At 43.4% G+C, this 25,814-nt stretch overlaps 2 protein-coding genes across 8 annotated transcripts in view; one reads left to right on the plus strand and one right to left on the minus strand.

Moving 5' to 3' along the window:
• The window catches only part of SPNS3 (sphingolipid transporter 3 (putative)), a 37,047-nt gene extending 35,073 nt beyond the window's left edge, over nt 1-1,974 (minus strand). For all 3 annotated transcript variants that reach the window (XM_046902552.1, XM_046902553.1, XM_040650585.2), the window contains exon 1: nt 1,840-1,974. The gene's annotated coding sequence lies outside the window, so the exon portion shown is untranslated. The remainder of the gene's footprint in view (nt 1-1,839) is intronic.
• UBE2G1 (ubiquitin conjugating enzyme E2 G1) lies at nt 585-24,837 on the plus strand. Of its 5 annotated transcripts, none has more exons than XR_005840872.2 (7): nt 585-819; nt 13,643-13,745; nt 16,400-16,497; nt 17,539-17,717; nt 21,433-21,556; nt 23,458-23,493; nt 23,612-24,837. XR_005840872.2 is itself a non-coding variant. In NM_001080883.2 (6 exons), exons 1-5 carry the CDS (start codon nt 774-776, stop codon nt 21,517-21,519), a joined length of 513 nt encoding a protein of 170 aa, NP_001074352.1. In that variant the 5' UTR covers nt 585-773; the 3' UTR covers nt 21,520-21,556; nt 23,612-24,837. The 5 variants fall into 5 exon arrangements, 3 of the variants coding, with proteins under 3 accessions (NP_001074352.1, XP_040506047.1, XP_040506048.1); XR_005840871.2 differs by lacking the exon at nt 585-819 and adding an exon at nt 2,272-2,470; NM_001080883.2 differs by lacking the exon at nt 23,458-23,493.
• Nucleotides 24,838-25,814: the final 977 nt, after the last annotated feature.

Here is a 25,814-nt window from a genome sequence, read left to right on the forward strand (position 1 = left end):
ACCGCCTTTACCTCACAGGCGCCAGGAGGGCACTCACTGAGGCGACGTTCAGCCCTCGCTCCCGCCCTGGCGCTGCCCGCGCTGCCCTCACACCCCCACAGAGCCCCACACTGCAGCAATCCCGCACGGACTGCGGCGAGCAACTTTCCAGCAGCCAGCACTGCTTCCCTTAGCCAAATAATAACCACAGCTCCCAATGGGCGTGGGAGATGGCTTCGAGTGAGGACAAAACGCTGTTTTTGTTACGTACAGCTCTGTATGTCGGAGCAGCCTTAGAATCACTAAGGTTGGAAAAGAGCACTAAGCTCATCCAATGCGACTCGTGCAGTGCGATAACTGAGGAAAGCCGTGAGGTAACTGAAGGAAGCTGACGGCTGCTGCCCTCAGGAGACCCGCTGCCCTCAGCGAGGCGCCAAGCTGAAACTTGACCTCCTCAAGATGGCGGCCGAGACGAACCTCGCCCCGCCTCCCCACCCCGCTGCCACTCCTAAGATGGCGGCGCGGAAGGGCCTGTGGGCTGCCCGGAGTGCGCCTGCGCACAGCGGAGCGGAGTGCAGTGAAATTCCTGGCGGGCGGGGGGAGGAGGAGGTGGCGGCGAGGAGGAGGGCGGCACGGAGCCACGGCCGCGCGCCCCTGGCAGGGACCCTGCGTGCTGTGGCGGCGGGTGCGGTGCGGGCGGGCGGGCTGAGGGCCACTCGCCGCCGCCTCGGGCGCTGGGAGCACCGGCAGCCGCGCCGTCCTCGGGACTCGCTCCGCAGGCAGAAAGGGGGAGAATGACGGAGCTCCAGTCCGCCTTGTTACTGCGGAGACAGCTAGCAGGTACCGGCGGCTGGAGCCCGGCGGGGGGGCCGCGAGGAGACGGGAGAACGGCGCCGAGGGGAGGACGGGGCCTGCGGTGGAGGAGGGGGCCCGGCTGAGGAGGGGGCGGCGGCGGCGGCGGCTGTGAGGGGGAAGGGGAGGCGACGGCCCCCCCGGCGCTCAGTGCCCGGCCCGGGGCTGAGGGAACTAGGCCGGGGGGGGAGGGGGAGCGTGGCAGCGCGGCCGGGGGGAGGGGAGCGGGGCCGGCACGGCGCAGAGGGAAGGGGGGGGGGGGTCCGCGCTTCCTCCGCTGCGCCCGTCCCGGCAGCGGCCCCGCTCCCCCCGCCCCGCTCGGCCTCCTCGGCCCCATGTCCCCTCGCAGAGCCTCGGCGTGGGGGCGCAGCGCGGGGAGGGCCGCGCCGTGTTGTCAGAAGCGGAGGAGGGAGTTCTAGGGCGGTTATACGTATTTTTTTCCTTCGATTTTTATTATCCTTCCCCCCCCCCCCCCCGCTTCCAGAAGCGGTGCCTCAGGGCTGAGCTCTCCTCACCGCGGGGACCTGAGGTGCCCCCGTCCCGCCCCCCGCTCCGTGCCCGTGAGGGAGGGCCGCTGCCCCCTTTGTTGTGAGCGCGGCCCCGCGGCGGGGCGAGGAGCGGGACGGGGGGCGGCGGGGCGGCGGCCGAGCCCGGCGGCACCCCCTCCCTTTGTCCCGGGCGGGCGGGCGGCCCCGCGCTGCCTCTCTGTGCCCGGGCTGCGGCCGCGGAGGGGACCTGGCTCGGCCCGGCGGCGTTGCGCATGCGCGGGGTGGCGGGGCGCACAATGCAGCTCCATGTGTCGCTCGCTGCCAGATTTAAAGAGACACGGAGCCGGCAGCGGCGGGCGGGGGCTGAGCGCGCCCTCCCCCACTGCACGTGTGCTCCGCGCCGCCCGCGTGGCCGCCCCTGAGCGCTGCCGGCACCTCGGGCAGCTCCGCTGGCTGCTCTGCGCCTTACGTAAAAATGCGTTGCTCCATACCCAGATAAGGAAATGCGCGCTAGGTGTACCTAAAGCCGGGCAAATAGAGCTCTGGCTGCACTTCGGAGGGACGGGTCACAGCCGCGCGGGGGTTCCTGCGGGAGGGTTGTGGCCTCCGGTGGCTTTCGGGCGCGGTGGGGGCGGCAGGGCTCTGCTCGCAGCAAAGTTGCATAACAGAGTGCAGGAGCTGCATGGCGCCGGGTGCAGCACTGCGCTGTGCTGGGAGTGCCGTGGAGCCGAGGCCCGGCCAGCCACCGGTGCAGGATGAGTTTAAACCCCTGAAGGTGACTGTAAAATAAAAACAGACTTACTACACGTGGTGTGCTCGTGTCCAGGAATGCCTTAACGACTGCTGGAGTTACTGACGTCTGATGGGGCATCTACATGTTCAGATATATGATTACCAGTATGTATAGACTGACACCAGGAGCTCTAAAAGTTCTCCCTTCTACAGCAGTTCTCTCTTCTGTAAGTGATCAAACTGGGGAGGAGGTGGTGCTCAAGTTGCTCTGTAGCTTCATAAAAATGAGTGTTTGGTAACCTGAGACAGTCTGGAATTTTTGTTAACAAAATAATTGTACACCATGAAAGAGGGTTACAGACTTCAGCTAAGTGTCAAAAGAAACAAGAAACACTTTCTGACCTTCTGTGTTATGTTTGGTAAGTGAGTGTTAGCTGTTGGCTCTGTAGTTTTTACTTTATGGTCTGTTCTCTGAATGCAGGCTGGTTGGATGTGTTGATGGACTCGTAGGCTGTTAGACAGAAGCTAAGCCCTCAATCTTTCTGCTCGCTCTCTTCTGAAAGCTTCACGTGCTGTGCTAAAACCAGTAAGCCATTCCAGTTGCCTTATTACTGATACTGAGTCAACTGTGCTGACTCAAGTGCTACGGCCGTTTGCATGCAGTGTGCAGCCCCTTTTTGAGGCCTTTGGGTTTTAAGTAGTATCAGTACTTTTTTTACATCTACTTAGAAATATAAAGAGTATATAAATAAGTGTATACACGTGTACATAAATTATACCAAAATGTGCACATACTTCTATGTAGTTTTTGTTTTTATGTGCATAGAAAGTGGTTGAGTGTATGCACTTAAGTGTGTGGTGAGTCTCAGATTCTTCAGAAGCTCAGCCTGGAGTAGTTACTGACCTGAAAAGGAAAATATGTCATTTCTTCCTTATTTGATAATATCTGCTGTATCTGAATGGAGCTGAAGCGAGGCCCTAACTGCTTTTTCTAATGGCAGACTGCTTCAAGGTGCAGGGCAGAGACTGAGCTTTGTGAGGTCTGACCTTCCTCCCCCCTACTGCTGTCTTCTCCCAGCTCTCAGCTGTATCTCTCATTATACCCACACTGCTTTTTCTGCCTCAAAACAAAAACCACTGCTATTTTTTTTTTCTTACTGAATGGGGCTCATAATTTCAGCCCTAATGCTACATGCAGCTTTGAGTTATATGTCAAGTGTGATGAGTGGTTGGGTTTTGGAGGACAGCAAACTGGCAGTGGGGATGAGTTATGTCATCTGAACTCATTTAAACTGGTCGAGGTCACTCCTTTATCTAGGTAGTGTTGCTCAAACCATGAGAGATTTGAAGCCAGGGCTGTTAGTTTGGCGTGGAGGGAGGATAACTGGACCTGAAGCCCTTATGGTTGTGGAGCAGTTGAGGAATACAGAATGTCTTTAATGGGTGATAAGACCTTGGATAGTTACTCTTTTCTAAGAAGGAAAAAGTATGAGGAGGAGGAGGGAAGGTGAAAGTCTTCAGAACTGTTGCTTTTCTTATCTGAAAATATGCTTTGCTTTTTAATACAGGCATTATGGGGAAAATAGATGTCTACAGTGTGTAGCGATTATGATGAGTTCTTTTAATTTTTGAAGACTGTTAAAGTGAAGATCAAACAGTGACTTTTTTTTTTGTCGATGGGACTTAAGATCAATGGTTTTATCAGAGTAAATGAAGGACAACCTGACAACGTAGTCCTGAATTTTTCCATTAAGTGTATGAAGGCTGTTTGCTTCTCTGGAGCGGGAGGGCTGGTAACATGAGTGGGGAGCTGGGCTGCAGCACTGCCTATACAACGTGCTTGTCTTCTTAAGCAGCGTGTTCTGGATGCTGGTAATGCTCTATGAAGGGATATTCAGTGGCAGTCACAAAATAAATGTCATGTTGGATGTCTTGTGGTGTGGGTGTTTCTCTTGTTGGATTTTTTTTAATCCTAGGTAGGGTCAATGTCTGCAGATGGAATAGTGATCCATATCACCATAGGGTTGATATAACTGACTTCATATCTATGTGTGCTTGTCCCCACCAAGGCACAAGAGCAGTTCACATCAATGCAGTCAGAATGTGGATTAGGTTGGCTGGTTGTACTGAGTGGGGGGTCTCCAACTACTGAGGGCAGTGGAGGCTTAGAGCTGAAGGGAGGCCCTACTGCATGGATATCAGTGAAGCCAAATAGTTGCTTTTCGAATCAACCTGACTGTAAACTCTAGCAGCTTCTGGAATTATCTTAAAATGCAGAAAAGGTATCTGTTCGTACAGGTGTATGTTTGATTGGTTTTGTTTTGTTGTTGTTTGTGGTGTGAGGCTTTTTTTCCTTTTTTTTTTCTTGAAAAGTGCATTTTGATAATACTGAGAATTGGGCAGAGACTACGGACTTCATTTCTTCTTATGGGTAAGAGACCAAAAAAAAGGAGGTTCAGAGGGATTTCATTCACCAAGGGGTCGAAAAACCCCATCGGTATCAAATGTGTAGCACTGGGTCAGCAAAGCTCAGGTACCGGGAGGTCAGTGTGGGGATCTGTGTGGGTAAAATGCGTTCTCAGCCTAAAGACTTTGTGCTCTTTAAAAACAGAGATTGGAGCAACGGGGACTGTAGAGCTCTTCTGGCCTCCAGAGCTGTCAAGCCCAAGGGGTTTTGAAGGCTGAGGCGTTTCTCTAAATGCTTTTATTTAATCTTTCTGCCAAATCCCTCCTGACATGGACTTGTTAGAGTGGGCAGACTTGTCTAGTTCATCCAGCAAAATCATATAGGGAGGATGTAGTTAAATCACAGTGTACTGCGGAACCAGAAGTGCGAGTCATCTCTGACATAAACATGGCTCACTGAAAACGGGAATAACTGAGCCCTGCTTGGCTGGAGCTCTGCTGTGTTGTAAGTATTCTCCAATTTAGGATACCAGAAAACCACACTAACAACTTTCTCAAACACGAGAAATGCAGCATTATTTCAAGTTGAAGTGTATGTAAATTATTTCCAATGATAAATGTCTATTTAAAAGTTAACGAGTTGGAAATCTATTAAAAACTTAATATGACAAAACTTAATATAGTTTTTACTGGTGTGGAAAAAATCCTATATAATGTGAGCTAGCTGAATTTCTGGCAGCTACACAGGGTTCCCTTTAAAAATATTTGGGTAGTAAATTGAGTGAACTATGGAATTAGGATCACTTGATAGATTGAAGTTGAGATGGCCTATCTCTTCGCTGACTGGCAGTAGAAGGAGGCCTTTGTTTACAGCTGAATGCTGCTGTTTTCTGCCTTAGAGTAGGTTTGTCTACAAGATGATATCACTGGAGTGGTACTGAACTGCAGTATTAAGCTGATGCAAGCCTTCCTATTAGCTTCCTTGGAGAGGTGTGTTTTTATGATGAGTAATCTGTATTACCATACGTAGTTAAGATTACAAGGTCCTACATGTATAAAACTTGAGTATCACTGAAGTGCCATAAAAGCCCTACTTTTTTCAGAAAAAGGTTTTTTGTCTCTGTAAGGATCAGCTTTCATTGCTGCCATGCTTCTTGGGACACTTAGCTGGAACATGCGCACCAATTACATGTAAGTTAACACTTGCAGCATAGGCTCTCACCCTCTCTAGCAGATGAGTTAATCCTGTTTTCTTATAAGAGTGTGACAGAGCCATCACAGCTGCCTTGCTCACGGTGACCTAGGCTGCTCATGCTGTTCTGACTCTGGTCACTGTGAACTTCTGTTGCACTGTAAGCAGTGCAATAGACACAATTTGAGGCTGCCCTCATGAGCTGCGTGTGTTGGCTTTTCAGAATTCCAGTTGTGTGAATAAGCTGAATGCTGCCTCTTCAGAGGAAAACAGTGTTTATGAATGCAGTCACAAGAGTGAAAATTCAGGGATGCTGACTGTTCTGGTGAGGCTTAGCTAAGCCTCAAAATGCAGGGGCTGGGTGACTCGCCCAGTTACTTGAATGGGATGAGCCAGCAGGAACAATGTGCTTTGTGGAGTTGCCCCTCACAGGGGCTGGCAGTGGTCACAGCCCTTTGGCTCTGCTTAGGCCAGCTAAATAACCTTACAGGGAAAGAACCAAGCTGACTGTAAACAGTTCTTTTCTCTGTTCCCCTTCTGCCCTCCTTTCCCTGTCTTCCCCCACCCCCCCCAAAAAAAGTGGGGAATCATCAGTTACAACCCAGCATAAATGTATCTGTATCTGATAGTGGAGTGACTTCTGCTCAGTAAGAGAGTATTGGTATGGGAAAGTGCTTTGGAGGTGCTGTAGAACAAGGAGAAAAACAGTACCTGGTGAGAAAATTCTTTCATTAGAATAATTCCTAATTCTTCAAGTTATTTGATTATTTTTTTCCAATTCCCCCACATGCTATGAAAATACCTTGTGTACCTGTTGATAATGACTGCAACTTCAGTGTTAGAGCTGTCAGCTATGGAAATGTAACCTGTAAAACTTGGTTGACTTGCCACAGCTTCTCATGGACCAAAAAAAGAAGTAACCTGATTGGAGATGGATCAAGCAGAGTGAGTAGTCCTCAAATAAAAGAACGTGTTGCAACTATAACTGATTCTGCCTCAATTGCTCTGCGTCTCATTACATTGTTTGATACAGGACTCAGAACAGCACATGTGCATTTATCTAAGAGAGGATTACTTGGTTCTTTCCACACTTGGAAAGAGCTCTGTTCTCACACTGCTGAAAACAAGTGAACTTTGTAGATAAAATGTGCTCCCCTCGAATAGGTGTTCTGCAAGTTTTTTCCCCTAAAGTGCTTAATGTAACCTTTAGTTTTAATCTAGGTGTTCTTGTTTGCCAGGGGCTGGGGTTTTATGAAGGTCTTTTAAGTATGTCAGGTACTCTGCAGAAGTAAGGTTCAAGTGTTCATGCAGAGTAGGATGGAAGCGTTTCAAAAAACAGAGCTTTTTCTTTCCAGCATAGAGATGGGGTTCTGGTAAAGTGAAACTTCAGAACTGAAAGGTTGCTGCTGTTCTGAAAGTATGAACTAACCAAGAACTGATACGTGTGCAGAGCTCAGTGCCTGGAGAAGGAAGAGCAGGTGCTTAGGGTGAGGAAACAGGGCACGTAGCTCTTGAAACTCTCACTGTCTCGTTTTTGTCCTGCTGGGACAGAATCTGGGCAGCACTTGGTGCTGCAGGCCTGTGCTGTCACCATGCTGCACCTGCTCTGTGCTTCAGTTTTCAGCAGCGTGTGGCTGTCAGTGGACTGGTCTTGGCAAGGTCTGTCACTGCAGAAATCTGGTAGGACTGAGCTCTAGGCCACCCTGCAAGTGTAAATGGGCATACTTGCTTCTCTTCTCCTTCCTACTGTCAGGTCCAAGGCATATCAGCTGGAACAGAGATCAGATATCCAGACCCTGTAAGAAAACTAAGTATAGCAACCTAATGAAATAGGATTCCATACAAATAACTTCACTCCTGGGGTGAACATTAGCAGTGCTTGTGCTGGCTTAGAATTATAGTGAAGACTGATAGAAGTATTTTGTAAAGGCTTTCATCTGCAGTCTGCCCATATATGATGCCCTGTGAAGGGAAACCTCTTCCCATGTGGTCATCACAATGCCCAGTATGCCAGACTGGCTGGTGTTGTAGTTACCTTGCACTTGGTGCTATCAGCTGTCACTTAGATATCCTAAAACAATTCTGAATAACAGTATAGTTCAAATTAGGATATACGAAGCTGTTGTGTGAGGGAGGAAAACAGGCTGGAAACAGATCCTTGTATGCCGACTTACACACGGCGTGGAAAGTTCCTGATGAACTCTTCAGATGTTACTGTCTCCTGTGGCACAGTGCAGTGCAACAGGCTTTCTGTTAGGCCTTGTGGGATTGTTCTGTTCCTGTATGTAAACCACGCATATCTCAGTGCTTTTCAATCTGTTCAGCTGCGCTGTTTCATAACTGATGCATGCAATGATTGTTCAGAAGTTCCTTGGGTGGAGTTTTCTGTAACTTTAGGCTGTTGTTAATTTGCAGTTTAACTTTTCCTACCATCCGTGGCAAACTCTGAGTGAGTGATTCTTAGCACGACACTTGTCTTGCAGAATTCTAGCAGTGGATGTCTGAGGCTCTGCAGGCTTCTTTGCAGGTGAGAGATTAGCAATTGCAGAATGTGATTTGTCTGACCTGTTGTTGACATCTGCTTTGGGAAGAGATAATTGTGGAGTCCAGGGAAGTGCTTACCCTGATAAGATCTCTATTGGATGTTGCTGAGGGGGCATCTCAAATGCAGACAAATGCATGTACCTGCCTGAAACTTGTCTGACTCTGAAAACTGCAGATAAAATGAAGATGGCACTTTTCTCACACTGAGTGTGATGGCTGTGTATGGCCCCGTGCTGCAGCTGACTCCAGGCATGCTTGCCAAATGCTGTCTGGTGAGATGCTCACTTCCTCCCAAACTTGGACTTTAGAACCAAGTTTCTTCTGATCCTTTTGATTCTGTTCTTCTTTCCTCATACTGTCTCCTCCCTGTCCCAAATTCAGACCTTGCTGTGACTTTTTCTTACAGGCTTGTTCAGCCTGCATATTTACCTGTCTGAGAAGCATGTTTCAAAATGTTAGGCAGTGCTATGAGAGTTAAGGGTTTTGGCCCTGGCTGGAAAGTTTACTGGTGCTAAAAAACAAAATCAAATGAGAATCCCTCAGCTTTGTCCTCTGTTCTTCTCAAACCTGCTTGCTGTGCACACCGTTGGGAAGCTGTGCAGTGGTAGCTGAGGAGAAACACAGTGGTGCAGCAGTGTATGCAGCGGCCCATGACTGCATTGAGCAGCTTGCATGTTAATGCTGTCAGTGCAACCCTCCACCAGTTCCCTGAACTGAGAGGAGAGTCAGGTTTGTTTGAGCCTGTAATGGTGCCATCCTCAACAGGGGATGGTGTGCTGGAAGTTGGTTAGCTGCCATGCTGAAGGTAAGAGCCAAAGCATAGAGCTGCTGCTTGAGAGGCCCATCCTTGAGGCAGGTTTATCTCTTCTGCTTCAGTCTCGCTGCAAAATAATCCAAAATGTTCTTCTGAGACTAAAACTGTTCCATGTCTTAATTGTTATCTAATTTGTCATTGCTGAAGTGGCAGCCAGGAATGTGTGTATCACGTGCCGTGTTTTGACTGAACTCTTTGGATGAGCTCATGGAGCAAGACAGAACATGATGAAAGCAGGTAATATGGGTGCTCTTAATGAGGAGGTGATGTTACTTGACAGTAACCCAGCCCTAAACTTTTAGATTGAAAGACTTAGATCTGGCTATGTAGGCAGGAAGAGAAGTAGTGGAAATCATAGCTGACCTCAGTTAATATAACTGTGGAAGCTTCAGATTGGGGTGTGGAGAGAGGAGCCTAGAATAAGGATTTTCAGTCTGAACAGAAGCTCCTGGGCTAGTGCTGAGACTCATAGAAGGCAACTAGGGGAAAAAAAGTGCAATCTGTAGCAAAAATAAAGCCTCTGATCTGGCCCTTACATGCCTGTTCTGGGAGCTGATGGTGAGTCAGTGGGGTGACTTCTGCAGAAGCCTTAAATGGGGCTTGGGCTGTCCCAAGTCTGTTTTTGTTCTGGGCCCAGTCCTCTGGCAGCATAGAACTCACCCACCGTGCAACTTACTGGAGAAGCTATTAAAAGTCCTGCAGAAACTGTATTTTTGAAAGCTTTGTTCTGGAGTGTAACTCAAACTTCAGGGTGTTTGCTTGCAGCGTTTGGCTGGCTGGAACATCAAGCTGAGAAGTTTAGATGCCATACATAGCTGCCACATGTGGCCATGGGGCTCTTTCTGCTTAGTCATTTTTGTTGATGCTGTTTTGCTTCTGTGCTTCTAAAAGTCTCTTGGCCTATATAAACACAGTTTTAGTGAGAGTGGGAATGTCAGTAGCTTGGTGTAAGCTTAACACAAACTGGATTGTACAGTTCTGGCTCAAGTTTAAGGCAGTGGTAACTTGGTTCTGCTTTAGGAAGAGTTGAGCCACCGCAGGAGCACTGCCTTGTGCTGGCAGATTGTGGGAAGCCAGGCATGGAACATTAAAGTGTACCCTGGACTTTAAAACTTTGTTGTATCATTGGTCTATTGTCCTGATTCAGAACTGAGATGAGGGGAGCCCAGTGCCTGGCTTCTTTATCTGGGTTCTATTGTATTAAGCCAATATTTTTCTGCATTTCAGGTAGCTTAAATACTAAGTAATGGTGTACAATATGTAGTAATAGCAACTAGATTGCACTGAAACTTGAGTATGGACATGATGGAGATGTGTTAATGTACTCAGATTTACACTTAAAAAGTACAGGATGTCTCTAGTTAAATGGAGAAATCCCAAAGATAAATTGTGTTGACAAATAACCTGGGGGGGATGCAGTTCTTTACAGATGTCTGACTTCTCTCCCTGAATCCACAAGCTCTTGGTGAGCGGGGCTTTGCAGCCCAGGCTGGAGCAGGGAACCAGATTCTTCATTCATGCAGTGTGCTCATCCATGGGTTTGTCCAGGAAATGTCCTGTTCAGTCCACAAGTGGTTAAGGGCTGTGGGCGATGGGATGTGACAGACAGAACAGGTGCCTCCTTTTCCCAGAGCAGCTCATGTCAGTGGGCTGTGGCTGTGTCTGCTTAGCAGCATGCTGAGAGCTGTGCTCCTTCCTTGCCATCCCTGCATCACTCTGGGGTGAGCCTGTGTAGGGCTGGGTTAAGAGTTCACTGCTTCATGGGTCCTGACTCACGAGGAGTGGGTACTCCTCCTGGTTAGCTCTTTGATAAGCATGCTGCTATATCCAGGGAAAATAATTAAACAAGGCTTCAGTGTTTGCAAGTTTTAACGAGTTGCAGCTCATAACTGTCCATGGTAAAGCAGCCAAGGATGATGTTTTTCACTTCCCTGAGCTTTCCTTTTCTGTCTGCCAACTCGCTGCTAGTTGGGTGTTCAGTTCAGCATAAAATGAGCTCTTCCATCCAGATTCTGTGGTATTGTGGTAATATATATATCTTGTAAAGAAGATGCTGGAGCTTATATCCACTGTTTTATCTCAAGTTTAAGTATTTGTGCAAGCAGTAACCACTTAAACTGCTTCAGTATTGCTCCAGTAGAAAGAAAATAGGACTTCTTACAGAGACTGATGCCACATCAATAAAAGAATCAAAATATGCTTCATAAGTGGCATCCACTGAGCAGACTACTTATTGCATCCTTATTGTAGCAGCTAAAGGTGACTGCAGTGGCTGTCCCTTCCACACCACTCTCAGGCTCTGTGCATTGTGAGAAGGAAGATTGGATGCCAAGATCTCTTGCAATATAGTGCTGCAAAATCTTAGGTATAGATATGAGTCAGTGCAAGAGCTGGCTTTTATTGGGATCAAGTATGTGGGGGAAAAAATGCTTTAAAGGACCTGAGAGCTTTTTTTTTGTAAGCTGTCATCTGAAGCGGAGACAGATGTAAAAAGAAATGGAAGGAGCATGGATCTCGAAATAGAAGGAAAGATGTGGCTGCTGGGCTGCAGAACAGTGTGGTGTTCTGAATGCTTTGGGGCTTTGCAGAGGACCTGCAGCAAGGGCAGTCAGAGGTAGGCAGCATTTTCCAGTCTTAATTTCTGATAGGTTTGTTTTGTCTTATCACAGAGATGAGATAACCAACAGCTAATAAGGAAGCTAAGTGTGAGCAGTGTTAGTAGAGGGGGAATGGGACCGGCTCAGTAGTTCTTCCTGCAGCAGCTGCTGTCACTTAGTGTGGTATGCATATTCTCTCTGTCCCTCTCACCTCAGTTTGACTTAAATTGTTACTCAAGCTCATCCAGTTGTCTCCACAAACCCTCTTGGATATCAGAGTGAGGACTGGCCTGCTTAGCAGAGGTGTAGGTATGCTATAGGTTTTGGCTTTGAAACATGCATCTTTGTTAGATAGCCATGGGATTACCTTTTTGCTTTAGGTACTGTTTCATGTAGATACAATTTGGTTCAACACCTACATCTGTTCTCTCTGTTCTGCCACTCAGAGTGAGTGTTTGACTTCATCTGTTAACTGAACCACGCTGGGTAGCTTCTAAGAAAAGCCCTTCCAACATGCTGCCAAAAAGTGAAACGTTTCTTGGGATTTCAGCATTGAATCATCTCCGTGGATAAATTTGACTCTGAATTAGCAATGGCTGAACAAAGTCATTCTCTCTATCTACCTCTTTCTATCATGATCCTTTATGTCAGCTGAGCACTCTTACTAGCTGGACTTAAACTCGCCTGCATAAGGCTTGATTTCTTTGCTTTAATTGACTTTTTTTTTAACTGTGCTTTAATTTGTAATTGGCATACACTGAATGAAACATTGGGCAGATTGGGTTGGACTTAATGGTAGCCTTCCTTCCATAGCGGTACGAAGTTCTTGCTTCAGGTTCTTTTGCTGTGTCTGAGGGCGTTATAACTGCAGAAACTCAAGTCTGTGATGACAAGGAATCAGTGCAAAACAGAGCTGTTGTTGTTGGTCCTACACAAAAGGAATATATAGACTGACTGTGGAAGGATACAGTGACACCTTTAAATAACAAGGACGGTATAATAGCTGGCAGGATTTAAAATGAGTGCAATAGCTCCTGTAAAACAAAACAAATCCTGATCTTCTCCCCTCCCCTTCTCCAAAGTACCAAAGATTCATTATGAGTTTGTGCTGTTTGGAGGACTGGGTCAAGAATTGCTATTTCATATAATACGACATTTAAAAGTGGTCTTTAACCTGAAGTAATCAGTTAAGAGAGATTATTTTTCCCCACCCCAACTTCACTTTTGGGGAGAACTTCTTTGAGATGTTCATTCCCAGATACTGTAGATTTTTTTTCTCTGAAGCAAACTGGGAGCAGTTAGTGGGGTCTGTATCCAGGCTTGACTTCTGCATAGCTATTTCCAGATAAACTTCCTATCTGGCAGCGACCATATGGAGTCGCCTGTAGACTTTAAATCCTGTTTTGCTTATTGTTATTGGATGAAACTGTAGAACAAACAAATGAAAAATGAAACAGCTCATTTAGGCTCCCCTCATGTCACTTTGCATGTTTCAGAACTTAGTAAACCATTATCTCCAACATGCCCTGGGCACATCTTAGCTCTTTTAAAGAGTCTGAAAAGGATCATTTGAGGGAAGTAGGATGTTAGTCTTAAATAAAAGAGATGTATGACTTTTTTTCTCATGTTCACACTTTTCTAGAGCTAAAAATACACTTGAGTTTAATCCAACTCCTCGGGGTTCTTGCAAAGTAGTGTGATTCTTTCACTAGTAGGAAACGTGTGGAATCTTTGATTTGCATGTGTACTGTTGCTGGATGCATAGGAGAGCATGTCAAAAGGTGCTGAGTTACATTCTGACCCTTCTGCTCAAGAATGTGCTCGGCAGATAGTGGGTCTGACTGTGGGTCTCTGCTCAGGCAGTGTGCAGCTGTGTGTGGTGGGGAGCTGAGGGTACTCATCCAGATCTGAAGTCCATCAGCAGACACCAAATCACTGAGTCATGGGGGTTTTGGTCACCTACAGATACCTGAGTAAAACCAGCAGATGAATGCTACAAACATCTAAAGTTACTCTTAAATTCTTTTTTTCTACACAGAGCTCAACAAAAATCCAGTGGAAGGCTTTTCAGCGGGCTTAATAGATGACAATGATCTTTATCGATGGGAAGTCCTTATTATTGGTCCTCCAGATACACTATAGTAAGTACTACTACTTACATAGAAACTTATTCTCATTTACTAGTTCCAACTTAGTCTAAGTGAGTAGAGAACCTAGGTCTTAATAAGTTAGGTAATGCTGTTCTGTTGCTAGTGAAGTATTTGTAAATTTGCTGTGAAGCTGTCAACTGCGTTGATCCCTTGGGAAGTTACAGTACTGATCCCTTTGTGCACTAATATGGAAGGAAGAAAGAACAGATTATACCTACAGGCAGCTTGTTTTCTATATATTGAAGTAAAGCAGGTGTAATGTACTATTCCTCTAGCTTAGCTGATAGTACTACTTTAAACCATTCCAACTTCATGCTGGCCATTGCACAAAAAAGGTTAGAGATGTAGCTGAGACTAATTCCATGGTCTGCTCCAGTTTATCCCAATTATCTCAATTTGAGATAGATCAACCCTCGTTCTGCTAGCTGCTGAAGAACTTCCCAGTGTGACCTACCTTAATGTTGATCAAATTTGTATTGTAGGCCAGCCTTACACAGTAGGATTTAAAAAAAAAACTTGAATCTTTATTCTTGTTCCTAAGGACTGGATTCTTTAATTGGCATTTGCACACAGAACTGTGTAGTTCACACAGTAACTTCTTTTCCTGGACTTTGAAGTTTGCTGTGTTTGTGCAGCTATATATATATCTGAAGCAGTCTCCCACGTGTAATGTGGGAGCTTCTTAAATAAAATAAAAAAATAAATCCAAAGCTCTGGCTGATTAAGAGAATAACTTCTCTTTTACAGGGATTCTATATGAACGTTTCCTTTAGCTCCCAGGAGAAAGTTCTGTGCTCGGAAGAGGTCAGCCTAAAGTGTAGCTATTGAGGATGAACTCTGTTCTTTATTAAGCTGTTCCAGTGGTAAATTACTGGTACAAAAAGCCTTCTAGTAGCATTAACTTGAGGTCAGTTTTAGCTCCACTGTGAAATTGTCATATACCTTTGTCTGAAGGCATCTGAATAAGTAGTTGAGTGCAGTGATCAAATTGATTTGGATTACCAAGTTCACTACATGGTGATTCTCAAGCCTTGCATGGGACTAATTTTCCAACTTCTGCTGACCTCTTTTGAACAGCCTTGTAGTGTCTCCATTATATTCTTACAGCTTTATGAATGCTCTCAAAGGCAGTGCTTTCAACTGACCGTTACCTTATGTTAAACATTGCAGTAGCATCTTTTCCCACTTCATTGAGATAGGAAAGTCTCTTCTACTAATGTCCTTAGTCTCCTTTTTTTTAATGTAAGATCAGGTGAATTAGACTTTGGATTCAGTGCATGATGCTATTGATAGAGACTCCTTTACCAGGAGATGCTGATTTCCCTTTTGACACCTGTCTTTATTAACTGATACACTGCAAAACAGTTAAAGAGCTTTATTTAAATACCACTGATGAAGGGCAGTTTGGTATAATGTACAACCTACTAAATTTATTGTTTTCTTCTCTAAAAAGGGAACAAAGAACTTTTCTGCTATGGGGAAAAAGAACTTAATTTGGGCACAAGTAGCTGGTGGTATTTCTGAAATTTTTACTCTTAGCAGGTAGAAGAGTTCTTTAGAATTTGCTTGGATTTCTGAAAGCTGTTAAAAATGAATGCTGTGGCTTCACATTCCCCCGGCTCTCTTTTAAGAGTCAGGTCATTTAGATGTAGTAGTTTTCTGGGTTTTGCTTTTCTTTTTTTTTGGAGTGGTGGTAAAACTTATTTTTCTCAGTAGCCTATGGGCCCTTTGTACCTGCTGCTGCTCCACTGCAGATGTAGAAAAAAATTGATGTGCACAACAGCTTAGTCCTTCCTACACCCATTCTCATCTGAGTGTGTACTGAGGAGCAACTTTGTACCAAATGTCTCATGCTGTGTCCTTTGGAAGTTATGTTCCAGTTTTTGTAACCTCTGCCTTTACAATTTTGAACTTTGTTACAAACTTGAGTTACAAGAATTAGTTGGGCAAGTGTGATAGAGCTTATATTAGCTAAGTATTCCATCTGTAAGGCTTTCCTTTGAATACAGACCTTCACATTTCTTAGAAGGAAGTGTTTGAGTGTTGAGACCTAGTTATCTAAATAACTTGAGTTAAGCGTGGACCTGACTGTATACAGCTTCCATGTAAAAACTGGATGTCTCTTGCTTGTTATTGCTTTCCAGTTTAGTGTAGCACTCTAATGCAGAGCACTTTGAGTTTATCAAGCTGAGAGTTGAAGAGATGTTATTAGAGGTCTTCTCCAAAAGTAATGCTGTAGCCATAAGTTTAACTTCTCACTGGGATTCACTATGACAGCTGATACTGAGAGATTAGGACAGAGGTGTCTAAAAGAGGAATATAAACAGGTATCTGTGGGGCAGTATATGAGAAGGAGATGCCAGCAATGTTTTTCTTCCCAGTACATTTGTTAACAGAAACAAGTTTGTGAATTACTTGTCACTTATTTTCTTGCTCTGAGATCTAGTGTTGGGGTCCTGGCAATATCTTGTGATGGGACTGTAGTCTAGGAACTCCTTGCGTTGCATGTGGAAGTGTTGGTACTGTTAGTTACCAACACATTAAGCTGTATGAGGGGTAAGCTGGGAGCTTTTGGCGCATCAGTAAGTTCTGACCTTCAGCTAAAACTTACAAGAAAATCTACTAAGATATTTTTGATTCCCCAGTGAAGGTGGTGTTTTCAAGGCTCATCTGACTTTTCCAAAAGACTACCCACTGAGGCCACCAAAAATGAAGTTCATCACAGAAATCTGGCATCCGAATGGTAAGAGATGACAAAGTTGTAACTTCTTTTTGCAATCAAGAACTAAAATGTGAGGGAGATGAGTAAATACAATGCTACTCATGCTGGAAGTAGAAAAACACGTATTTACTTTGCTATCTTCACCTGAGAAAGAAATTGTAATTAACCATGGCAGAGTTTCTAATAGTGCTGCCTTGAGAGAGTGCTCCTAGAGTATATTTCACGGGTTTTGGTAACTTGGTCAGGGATATTCTTAATATTTAAGTGTGAAGTTCTGAGGAGGAACTTCTAGGTTCAGTACAGAAGACCTGTGGTTCTCCTCTTCTAGAGAAGCATGAAAGGAAATAACAGTGTCTTTTAGTCATAGTCATAGAATCATGGAGTAGCTTGGGTTGGAAGGGACCTCAGGGATCATCAAGTGCCAACCCCCCTGCTAAAGATAGCTCTTAAGGTCTCAGTTTTCGTAGTCTACTGGGCATAGACAGAAAGGTGAAATAGACTGGAAGAGGGTTTTCACTGAAATGTTTGTTAGGTTCTCAAATCATTAATGAAACTGTAGATACTGAAGTTGGGAAGAGCCCTGTATAGTGCCCCGTCATAAGGGAGTGAGAATGTTTTGGTGCTGTGTCTGTTTCAGCTCTGGAGATAACAGAGTACTTGCCGGATAGTTTCTGATTCCAGAAACTGAAGTAATATGGCAATACATTGCAGTAGTATCCAACTGATACTTTTGCTTTGGAAGAAGTCTCCTTCTGACTTGTTAAACTGGACAGAAATAGACTTCAATGGAAGCCTGTTTAAGTAGTCCTTAAAGTGGCAGCCTGGTGTTAAAATTAAGCTCTTCTGACCTGTGTACTGCCTCCTCTCTCAGGTGTCTAGGAATAGTAACAAGCATTATTTCTTACAGATCAAGTTCTCCAACACTTATTTACTTTCCTTTTTTAAGAAGTTTTTCACCAAGATGTTTTCAGACTAGCTGGGATGAAGGTTAACAGTACCATCAGTATCTTGTAGAAATGCCAGTGTGTTCATTACTGAAATATGCCTTGTTCTATTTTGTAGTCGACAAGAATGGTGATGTCTGCATTTCCATTCTTCATGAGCCTGGAGAAGACAAATATGGCTATGAAAAACCTGAGGAACGCTGGCTTCCCATTCACACAGTGGAAACTATTATGATTAGTGTAATTTCTATGCTGGCAGATCCCAATGGTGATTCTCCTGCTAATGTTGATGCAGCGGTAAGATTTTGATTTTTTTTTCTTTGTCTGCAAATTGTCTGTAGTTTAGAAACCTAAACTTGACACAAAACTTTCCTTCCAGTTTGACAAACAGTGCAATAACTTTTTTGGACTAACTTTGTGTAACATGAGCTGAGGCTACCTTCTTCCTGCAAATAGCAGTTGTGTTATAAAATGATTTCTAGTTAGCTCTGGAAAATCTGTTGCAGCATGCAAGGGAGAGATGCTGTCAAGCTTCATAGGCAGTTTTTTTCCTATTTGATTATGCAGCTATTTGTAGCAAATAAGCCAGTGTACTGAAGTACCTATAGATAAACTTTAGTGTTTGTCTCATGGAAACTGGCTGTGTAACACCATGTGGCTGTATTTGTATAACAGTTGTGTAACTGTTGTGAAGTTTGGCTGCAGAAACTGATGTATTCTAGAACCTCTTTTCATGTTATTTATATAAATCAGCAAAATTTGTTTTAAACCTGTTAGCAGTGTATGTAACTTCCTTTGAATAGAAGGAGAAAACTTAACGGAGTACTTCACTGTAATTATGTTGTGACCTTCTGCATTCACCTCTTTAAAACTGTCTTACTTCACACAGATTAAAGCAGTTGAGTAGATTGGTCTGTGCAGTTCTGCCTAAAGAACATAACCTGAAAGCTTCACTGGGTGTCTGGCCTTTAAGTTGAACTAATGTCCTAGACTTGAATGCCTGGCTAAGGAGTGAGGGAGAATAATACAATGTTTAGTCAAAGACTCTGAATCTGTAGTGAGGCTTCTTTCTTGTTTGGATGTGTTCTATGCAGCAAGCATAGTGTTTGTGGAGCATTGCCTATGCTATGTGGGTGTGTAAACACAGCTATCAGTTCTCTACAAGAGCTGCTTTTCTAGCAGAACAGCAGTTAAACTAGGAAGTATTTGTGGTGGGGAGGGAAGAGTCCTCAGCTCTGGGGGGAGTGGGAGAACAGACTTGAGGCCCCATTCATATGAGATATGGTAACATACTTTGCTTTGAATTATTCCTGCATTGCAATTCAGCAATGACTAATACATGTGAGTGTGGTTACAAAAGAGAAGTTCCTGGTATAACTGGGAGAGTAAGGAAAAGGGGGGATAGCAATTGGAAGATGCAGAGGTTTTTTTTTGTAAGTATGTTAACCTCTGTCAAGTTAGCTGTGCCCTCCTCAAGTGGGAGGAGTTTAGCTTCCAGAAGTCTGATCTGCTCTGTTGCATTTCCATGAGTGGTTGAGCTGTGCTGAAAAATCCATACGGGGAAAAGTCTTGTGTGAATCAAACTTAATGGGGTAAGAAAAACAAACACAGTTGCAGTGAGGAATTTCCTCATGTAATATTGTTTTAAATGTTGGCACTCCCCTTCTTGTGTCACATTACTGGTAGAAACAAGTATGCAGAACAAGTGGATGTTTTCTGCTGGCAAACCTGAGAGCACTGGCAGGAGTAAGTTGTTAATGAAATGCTAAAAGTACAATTAGAATTCCTCAGTTAACGAACTCATGCTGAATGTAGCTGACCAAACACTGGAGAAAGCTTCTACTTCTAACTATGCTTATCACTCCCTATAATCATGTTTTGAGTTTTTTCCAATCTTTTGGTATTGTACCCTAATTTCTACCAGCTGCTTTTGGAGCAATTTTGTGTCTTTCCTACAACTGTTAGATACAAAACCATGCATTTCTTTACCTACTGTAAGTCAATCCTTGAACCATAGGGCAAGGGATGGAATTATCTTTAAAGGAGCACAGCTTTCTCTACCTCAGCCTGAAAGTACAAAAATTTAGAATCCATCTCAGACTGTGGAGACAGCACCAAGTATAACTGATGTAGGCTTTGGGTGCTAGTAACTGTTTTTCTGACTGGTACCAGATTTTGCTAAGTAACTTTCTAACTTAATGTGTGCTACTTGAGTAACTTAGCATCTCCTTCTGGTCTGTAGAGTATGTCTTTTTCATAGTAACCAGAGCATCCTCATCACAGTAATAAGGAATCAGCAGCCCATGCTCTGTTCTGAGCTGCTCATCAAGGAGACTTCTATTGAAGTTATGCTCCTACTCAGTTTACTGCAGCACAAGCATTTGGCGGTTGGTAAAAGATGCTTTGTTCTCGTTAATGCATTTTCACTTTTCATTTTTCTAGATCCACTTAAGACCAAGTGTTCACAGGCAGATCATAGCTGTAGAGGAGCAGGGGAAGTAGCTGCTTCCTGGAAAACTGAAAAACATGCAATGGAGCACTGTTTCTTTCAGTGGGAACAAGTGAGGGACAGTAGCCTGGGCAGGTGCTGTGAGAAGCAAATGGAACTAATTTGGAAACTAAAATAAAGAGTTTTGGAGAGATTGCTGTGGAATTGGGAACGTCACTTGCTGTTCAGTTCTGAACACTTGCTTCATAGCACTGCAGATATAAAAAGGAGGAAGAAACCAAAATGCTAAGAGTCTGAAGCTAGGAGGGCACATCAATTCAAAGCTTTTTGCCTTAGCCTCTTCCTCCCCCCCCAGTTTGTGTAAGTTGTCTTTTCTCCATTCTAGGAACCAAATGCTTCAGTATTAATTTCTGAAAAAGGAGAACAAACTAATTAGTAACCTTGTTTGTGCTTCCATTAGAAAGATCAGAGATGCTGACTGTTTCAGTGAGCTGGGAGGTGGTAGCAGCGGATGTTGGGATGTGTATCAGTTATCCCAGTTCTCTCACTCGTGTGCTATGACCTTCACCCTGTGTAGGAGGTGGAGAGGTGTTGCCTGATAGAGTGGTTACCTCAAAAGAAAGCGTGACTTATTCATGTTTTCTAATTCCCTCCATCCCCTTAAGAATGCTGCTTATATCAAAAACTAAGACATAAAGAACTGTTTCATTAAATACTTTCCTGCTACTTCCTTGCTGAATCATAAGGCAGTGTCAGCCTTAGACCTGCTGTGTGCTGCCTCTGTGCCGTTCTCTGAGCGTTTCACGAAGCTGGCATGAAAGTTCTAAGTGACCTCACTCTTTCCTGTGTGTTTTAGTGATACTGTGGTGATGTATGTACCTGGGTTCAGGCTTCCCCTTTGCTTACCTTCATGTTCATCTTTATCTTTGTTCTTCATCTACGCAGTTCTGAAACCAATACATGTCAAGAGACCTTCCCTGTAGATCTGCTGACAGTGTTCTGTTATGGTTTTCCTTATGGAGATGATGGCATGCAGCCATATCTAACTAGGATTTTTTTTTCTTTCTAAATACACTGTTGTGTCTCTTCTGAAGACTGTATTTCTGTCCTGCTTGAGAGAGTTGAAACTGTCCTTTAAAAATGTTAGATTAACTACTGGCTCTACAGTAGCTGTGTGCCTTTGTTCATCACTGCAGTTCAAGCCAGTTTCTGTAACCCCTAACAATAGCTTGTAGTCTGCAGTTTGCTTCTGCTTGTCAGGCTGAAGTAAATGGATTTCAGCCCAGGCACTGCAAAATCCTAGCAGCTACCAGATTAGTCTTGGAGAATGCTAAAAAGCCAAGTAGGGAAGGCAAAGTCTTGCACGCAGCTTGTATTAGAAGCAAAGGGTGAGCTTCCAAACTCTGATTGTCACTGGTATTTAGTGAATAGCTCAATGAGCCTAAACAAATGTAGGTGTTGAGTAGATGGCAAATGTCTAAAAACATGAAACACCAAGATTCTTCCTAGAACTTGTACATTTGCTGTAGCACTGACATCTGAAAGCTGTCTATTCAATTACAGAAAGAATGGAGAGAAGACAGAAATGGAGAATTTAAAAGAAAAGTTGCCCGCTGTGTAAGAAAAAGCCAAGAAACTGCTTTTGAGTGACACTTATTCAGCAGCTAGTAGCTTCACTTTTTTCAGGGTAAGTATCCTTCTAAAGAAAAGTTAGTTACCTGAGCTGAGGGTTTTCTGCCTACACGTTGCTGAGCTCAGTTTTCCTCAAAAAGCAAAATTACTTTTTTCAGCTGTTTGATCTTACAGGAATTCTTTGTATGCAATACTGAAGCCTGCGTGGTTGAAGGAATGCTTAAAAAAAAAAAAATTTCCTCATGCAGTAACAGCTCCTTCCACCTAGTTTGGGAACCTTCGGAGTACTCTTGTGTTTATACTATTCAGAAGTTGAAATTCTCTTTTGGCAGTATTCATCCTGCTTCATTAGTAAAGCTTAGGAAATACTGGAGTTGTAATAGAAAGGATACTCCTTCCTTCACATTCATTATTGTGAAGAGCACTTTTTGACTCTTAAAAGCATTCTGTCTTGCTGTCTTGAGTTTATACACATACAGCGTTTCTCTTGCAAGTATTGGTGGCATGTTGCTTGTAGATCTTAACTGAGTTTTCACTGCAGCTAAAAACATTCAGATAAGATTGCTTCTGGTTTGGTGGGAGTTTTTGTAATAGAAAGTACACTAGTAGTGTATCATCAGATGAAGTTGAGATATTACTTGTAGATTTTATAAAGAAAGGTGGTATTTTCTCTAGTAGCCCCAAAACAGCTTTTTCACTGAGGATTGTTTGGAAGTAGTATCAGAAAGACAGCTAGATACTGTTTGAGAATTGAACTGTAGCACAGCCTGGGTAAGTTTTGACCTCAGAGTAGCTGACATGATATTTATACTTTGTCACCCTGATTATATGAATTGCATTTCAGATGTTTAATTTGAGCAGTCTGCTCTTCAGTGGATTTCAACAATAAGCTCTTGTAGGAAGCTTAGAATTAAAACATGGCTTTTAAATATATGGTCTTTGGTTACTTTAATCTTTAGGTGCCAAGGAAAAAGCTTCAACTAGCTAATAATTTCTCACTCTTGCTTTTCTGAGGCAAAATTGAAATGTATGTTGAAGCTCCCCTTTCTTAACGCTTGATTTAGCAAATAGCCATCCTGCTAGAGAAGCTCAAAACATGTTCTGTTGGCTTCAGCACACAAAGCTGATGGAGGAAAAGTATGGTGCTAAATGTTGTTCAAAAGAATTGTACTGTCTGAATGACTAAAACAGCTTAAACTCCAGTTATGGTTGTTTTTCTTCACCAAAGTTGCATGGGAGATGCTTGCTTGCTTACATCCTTGGAGGAGTTCCTTTTGAGGGGCTGAGGCTCTATGACAAACTAGGACTGCAGTATCTCTAATCCGAACAAATCCTTTGAACTGAAATTTCCCAGAAAGAGCAAGTGTGAGAAGTGCTAATACTTAGAAAAGAGTAGGTGAGGGAACCAAATGGCTTCTACAACTGTCCTACAGTTTTTATTGTGTAGTAGTTTTTAATGTAATTGACAGCTCTTCATCCTTAGAGAAAAGGAATAACCAAATGTCCTTAGTTAACCTTTGCTGCTGCAATATTAAACTTGGCCATAGTGCAACAGTGACAAATGTTAAGTAATTGGTTGTATTGCTTTTTCTGGAAGGCAGAAGATTTTTTTTTTCTAAATCTTGGTGACTTCCCAAGCAATGAGTGGTGAATTGGTTGAGAAGTGGCCATGTGGCTGCTTTCAAACAAGCAGTCTGGCTTGGTAGCTGTAGTGTTACTGCTTAATGAAGCACTGCTGTGCCACTTTGTACTGCAATTTTCTGTTGAAGCAGCATCCATCATTAATAAGTAGTGGTATAGAAAAGTTTGAGTGATAAATCTATCAATATTGAAATATGTGAAAAATCAAACGTTTACACTGTGCTCTTGACAAGCAACACAAATAACAGGAGCCTGAAAGTCTGATAGTTGGACTGAGATGTACCTCATGCTGAACCTAACTCAAGTCTTTCTCAGGTGATGATTTTGGATTTATGCATCTTCTCTATAGAGGTATGTAAAATTCTTGAACAAATAAGTATCTTCCATGAGTTTGAAACACTACTGATTTTTTTTTGAAGTATTAAGGATCGTGAGGGGTTTTGTTTTAATAATTGTGATCTCTTTGTAGGTCTCCAATTGAGAAACATGGCACTGTTTTTTTCCTGCACTCTACCCACCTATTGCTGGACTTCTGTTGTTACAAGTTGGCAAATACTGGCTGGAACTGGGCTGCAATAAAACATGCCAGTTATCAATGCTGACAAGAGCCTAACAAGTGCCAACACAAGATGATTACGCATTTTGAAATCTAATGAACTGCTTTAACCTTCAGGAAGAATTGTAAAGATGTGTACATAGCACAACATGATCCGGATAATATATATACTGTTCATGTACATCCACAAATACACATTGTACCAAATAATGCTGTCTGTAGGTAGGAATAGAATCGTGTAAATTCTAAAGATTTTAGCAGTTTTTTTCCCTATTCATTGTTTCCTATCAGTTTGCAGAAAAAGCAAAACAAAACAACAAAAACAACCAACAACTTGTGAAGCATGTCAAACTAAAACCAATTAGGATTAAAGTCCTTTTTTTCCCCACTTTAATTTTCCTTTGACCCACTGAGGCTTAATTAAAATTTCTTGTTATTGAAGTTTAGTATCTTTTGTTTTGTGTTTGTTTTTTTTGGAAATGTGCTCCCTTTTATTCCCTCATCAGAACTTAAAGTTTTCCTAATTAAACCCTGAAGGGATTTGCTATCAATTACTTGTGTCTTCTTTTATGATGACCTTTGTAGTCCCTAAGGTGCTTTTTTTTTTTTCCTTCTTACCACCCCCCCCTTTTTTTTAAACAAAATAACCAATTGCACATGCTTCTTGAATTGGGTATAGCAATAAAACTGGCCATGGAGCATCCTTGAGCAGCCTGCTGGGTTTTACCTTCCGAGGGACTTGAGCGCTTTTGTTCAGAAGTTGAGTTGACTAAGTTAGTCTAGTCCAAGATGGGGATAAGCTGCTTTCTATGGGTGACTTTTTTTTTTTGCCTTTTCCATTGCCTGTTTGTGGGGTGGGGTGTGTGAGGGAGATGTTTTTTCTCAAGGTTGAATTCAAGCATGCGCATCTGTAGGCTTTCAAATGACTAACTTCTGGGTTTGGTATCAGAACTAGTTTTTTCTTCTTATCCCTTTTCTCTCTCTCTTCTGTGGCCCTTCATATTCTTTGCCTTCTACTTCAGAGTTTTCCTCACCTAATGTACAAAGAAAATTGCGATGTATATTTTCATGTAATTTGATTTTTTGGAATTCTGTCACCTTCTGTAGTGAGTTCTTCCAAAATATAATTTTTTCCAATACTACTGTGTCAAACTTGCTGTTTTCAGTATCAAAACAGGAAGGGGAGCTGCAGTTGGGTTGCAGCTTACCTCAGCAGTTTCAGTGAACTTCTGATGGATATGATGTACTGTATTTATTCTTGACATTAAAAAAGGCACCTCTCTTCCTATTGAAACCATCCTTGGCTCCAGCTGGCTCCCAGCAGAGCATCCTCCTCTAGCTCAGCTGCAGGTGGAAGCTTTTAACAGCAGAGCACCCCACAAAGAAATAATGTTCTGGTGTTAAGAGTCATCATGTGAGAAGCCTTCCATAGTAATCAGCTCACTGTGGCTGGGCTTCATTTCAGAATACTGTGCAACAAGAGTATACAGGAAGGTGTAAGTGCAGGTTTCTTGAGGGATGCGCTGGGGATGGGAGGTGGAGATTACCAGTTTGCAGTCTCACCCTGTGGGACACAAAAAAGAAAAAAGCTAATGAAATATAATAATACAAGTGAAGGTCTTACTTATTCCTACAGGTGTTTTAGGTGAACGTGATTTTTAATGTCCACATTGATATATCTGGTATCTCAATTATTTTCAGAAACCTTTAGTTATATTTGGTGTAACTGGATAGCCTCCTCATGGGAACAGACTTATGCAGTATTTAATGCCATTTGGATCCAGGCAGTAGTTGATATTGCTTTCCTTTTGAAAGCTTGCCTGAAGTTGTTAGGTGGGAAATCACTTGCCCACTCTCTGGTTACCCTTTTTCATTTATCAAAGAGTTGGGACTGCAGAATCCCAGTGCTGTGGTGCTGTTCTTTCCCTAAACAAAGAATTGGGAATAAGCTGTTACTCCTCTATCAAGTAGCAGAGGCCCTGCTGTCTGTTCTTCCTTCTCTGTTTCCATGGTGTATCTACAGAGCTGACATCAACTCAAGATAATTTTATTTTTTTACTTTCAACAAGTTCGGCAGTGTTCTGTGCCTTGTCTTACAGAATGACACATAACAGTC

The sequence above is a fragment of the Gallus gallus genome, chromosome 19 (genome assembly GCF_016699485.2).
Source record: "Gallus gallus isolate bGalGal1 chromosome 19, bGalGal1.mat.broiler.GRCg7b, whole genome shotgun sequence".
Classification (NCBI taxonomy): domain Eukaryota; kingdom Metazoa; phylum Chordata; class Aves; order Galliformes; family Phasianidae; genus Gallus; species Gallus gallus.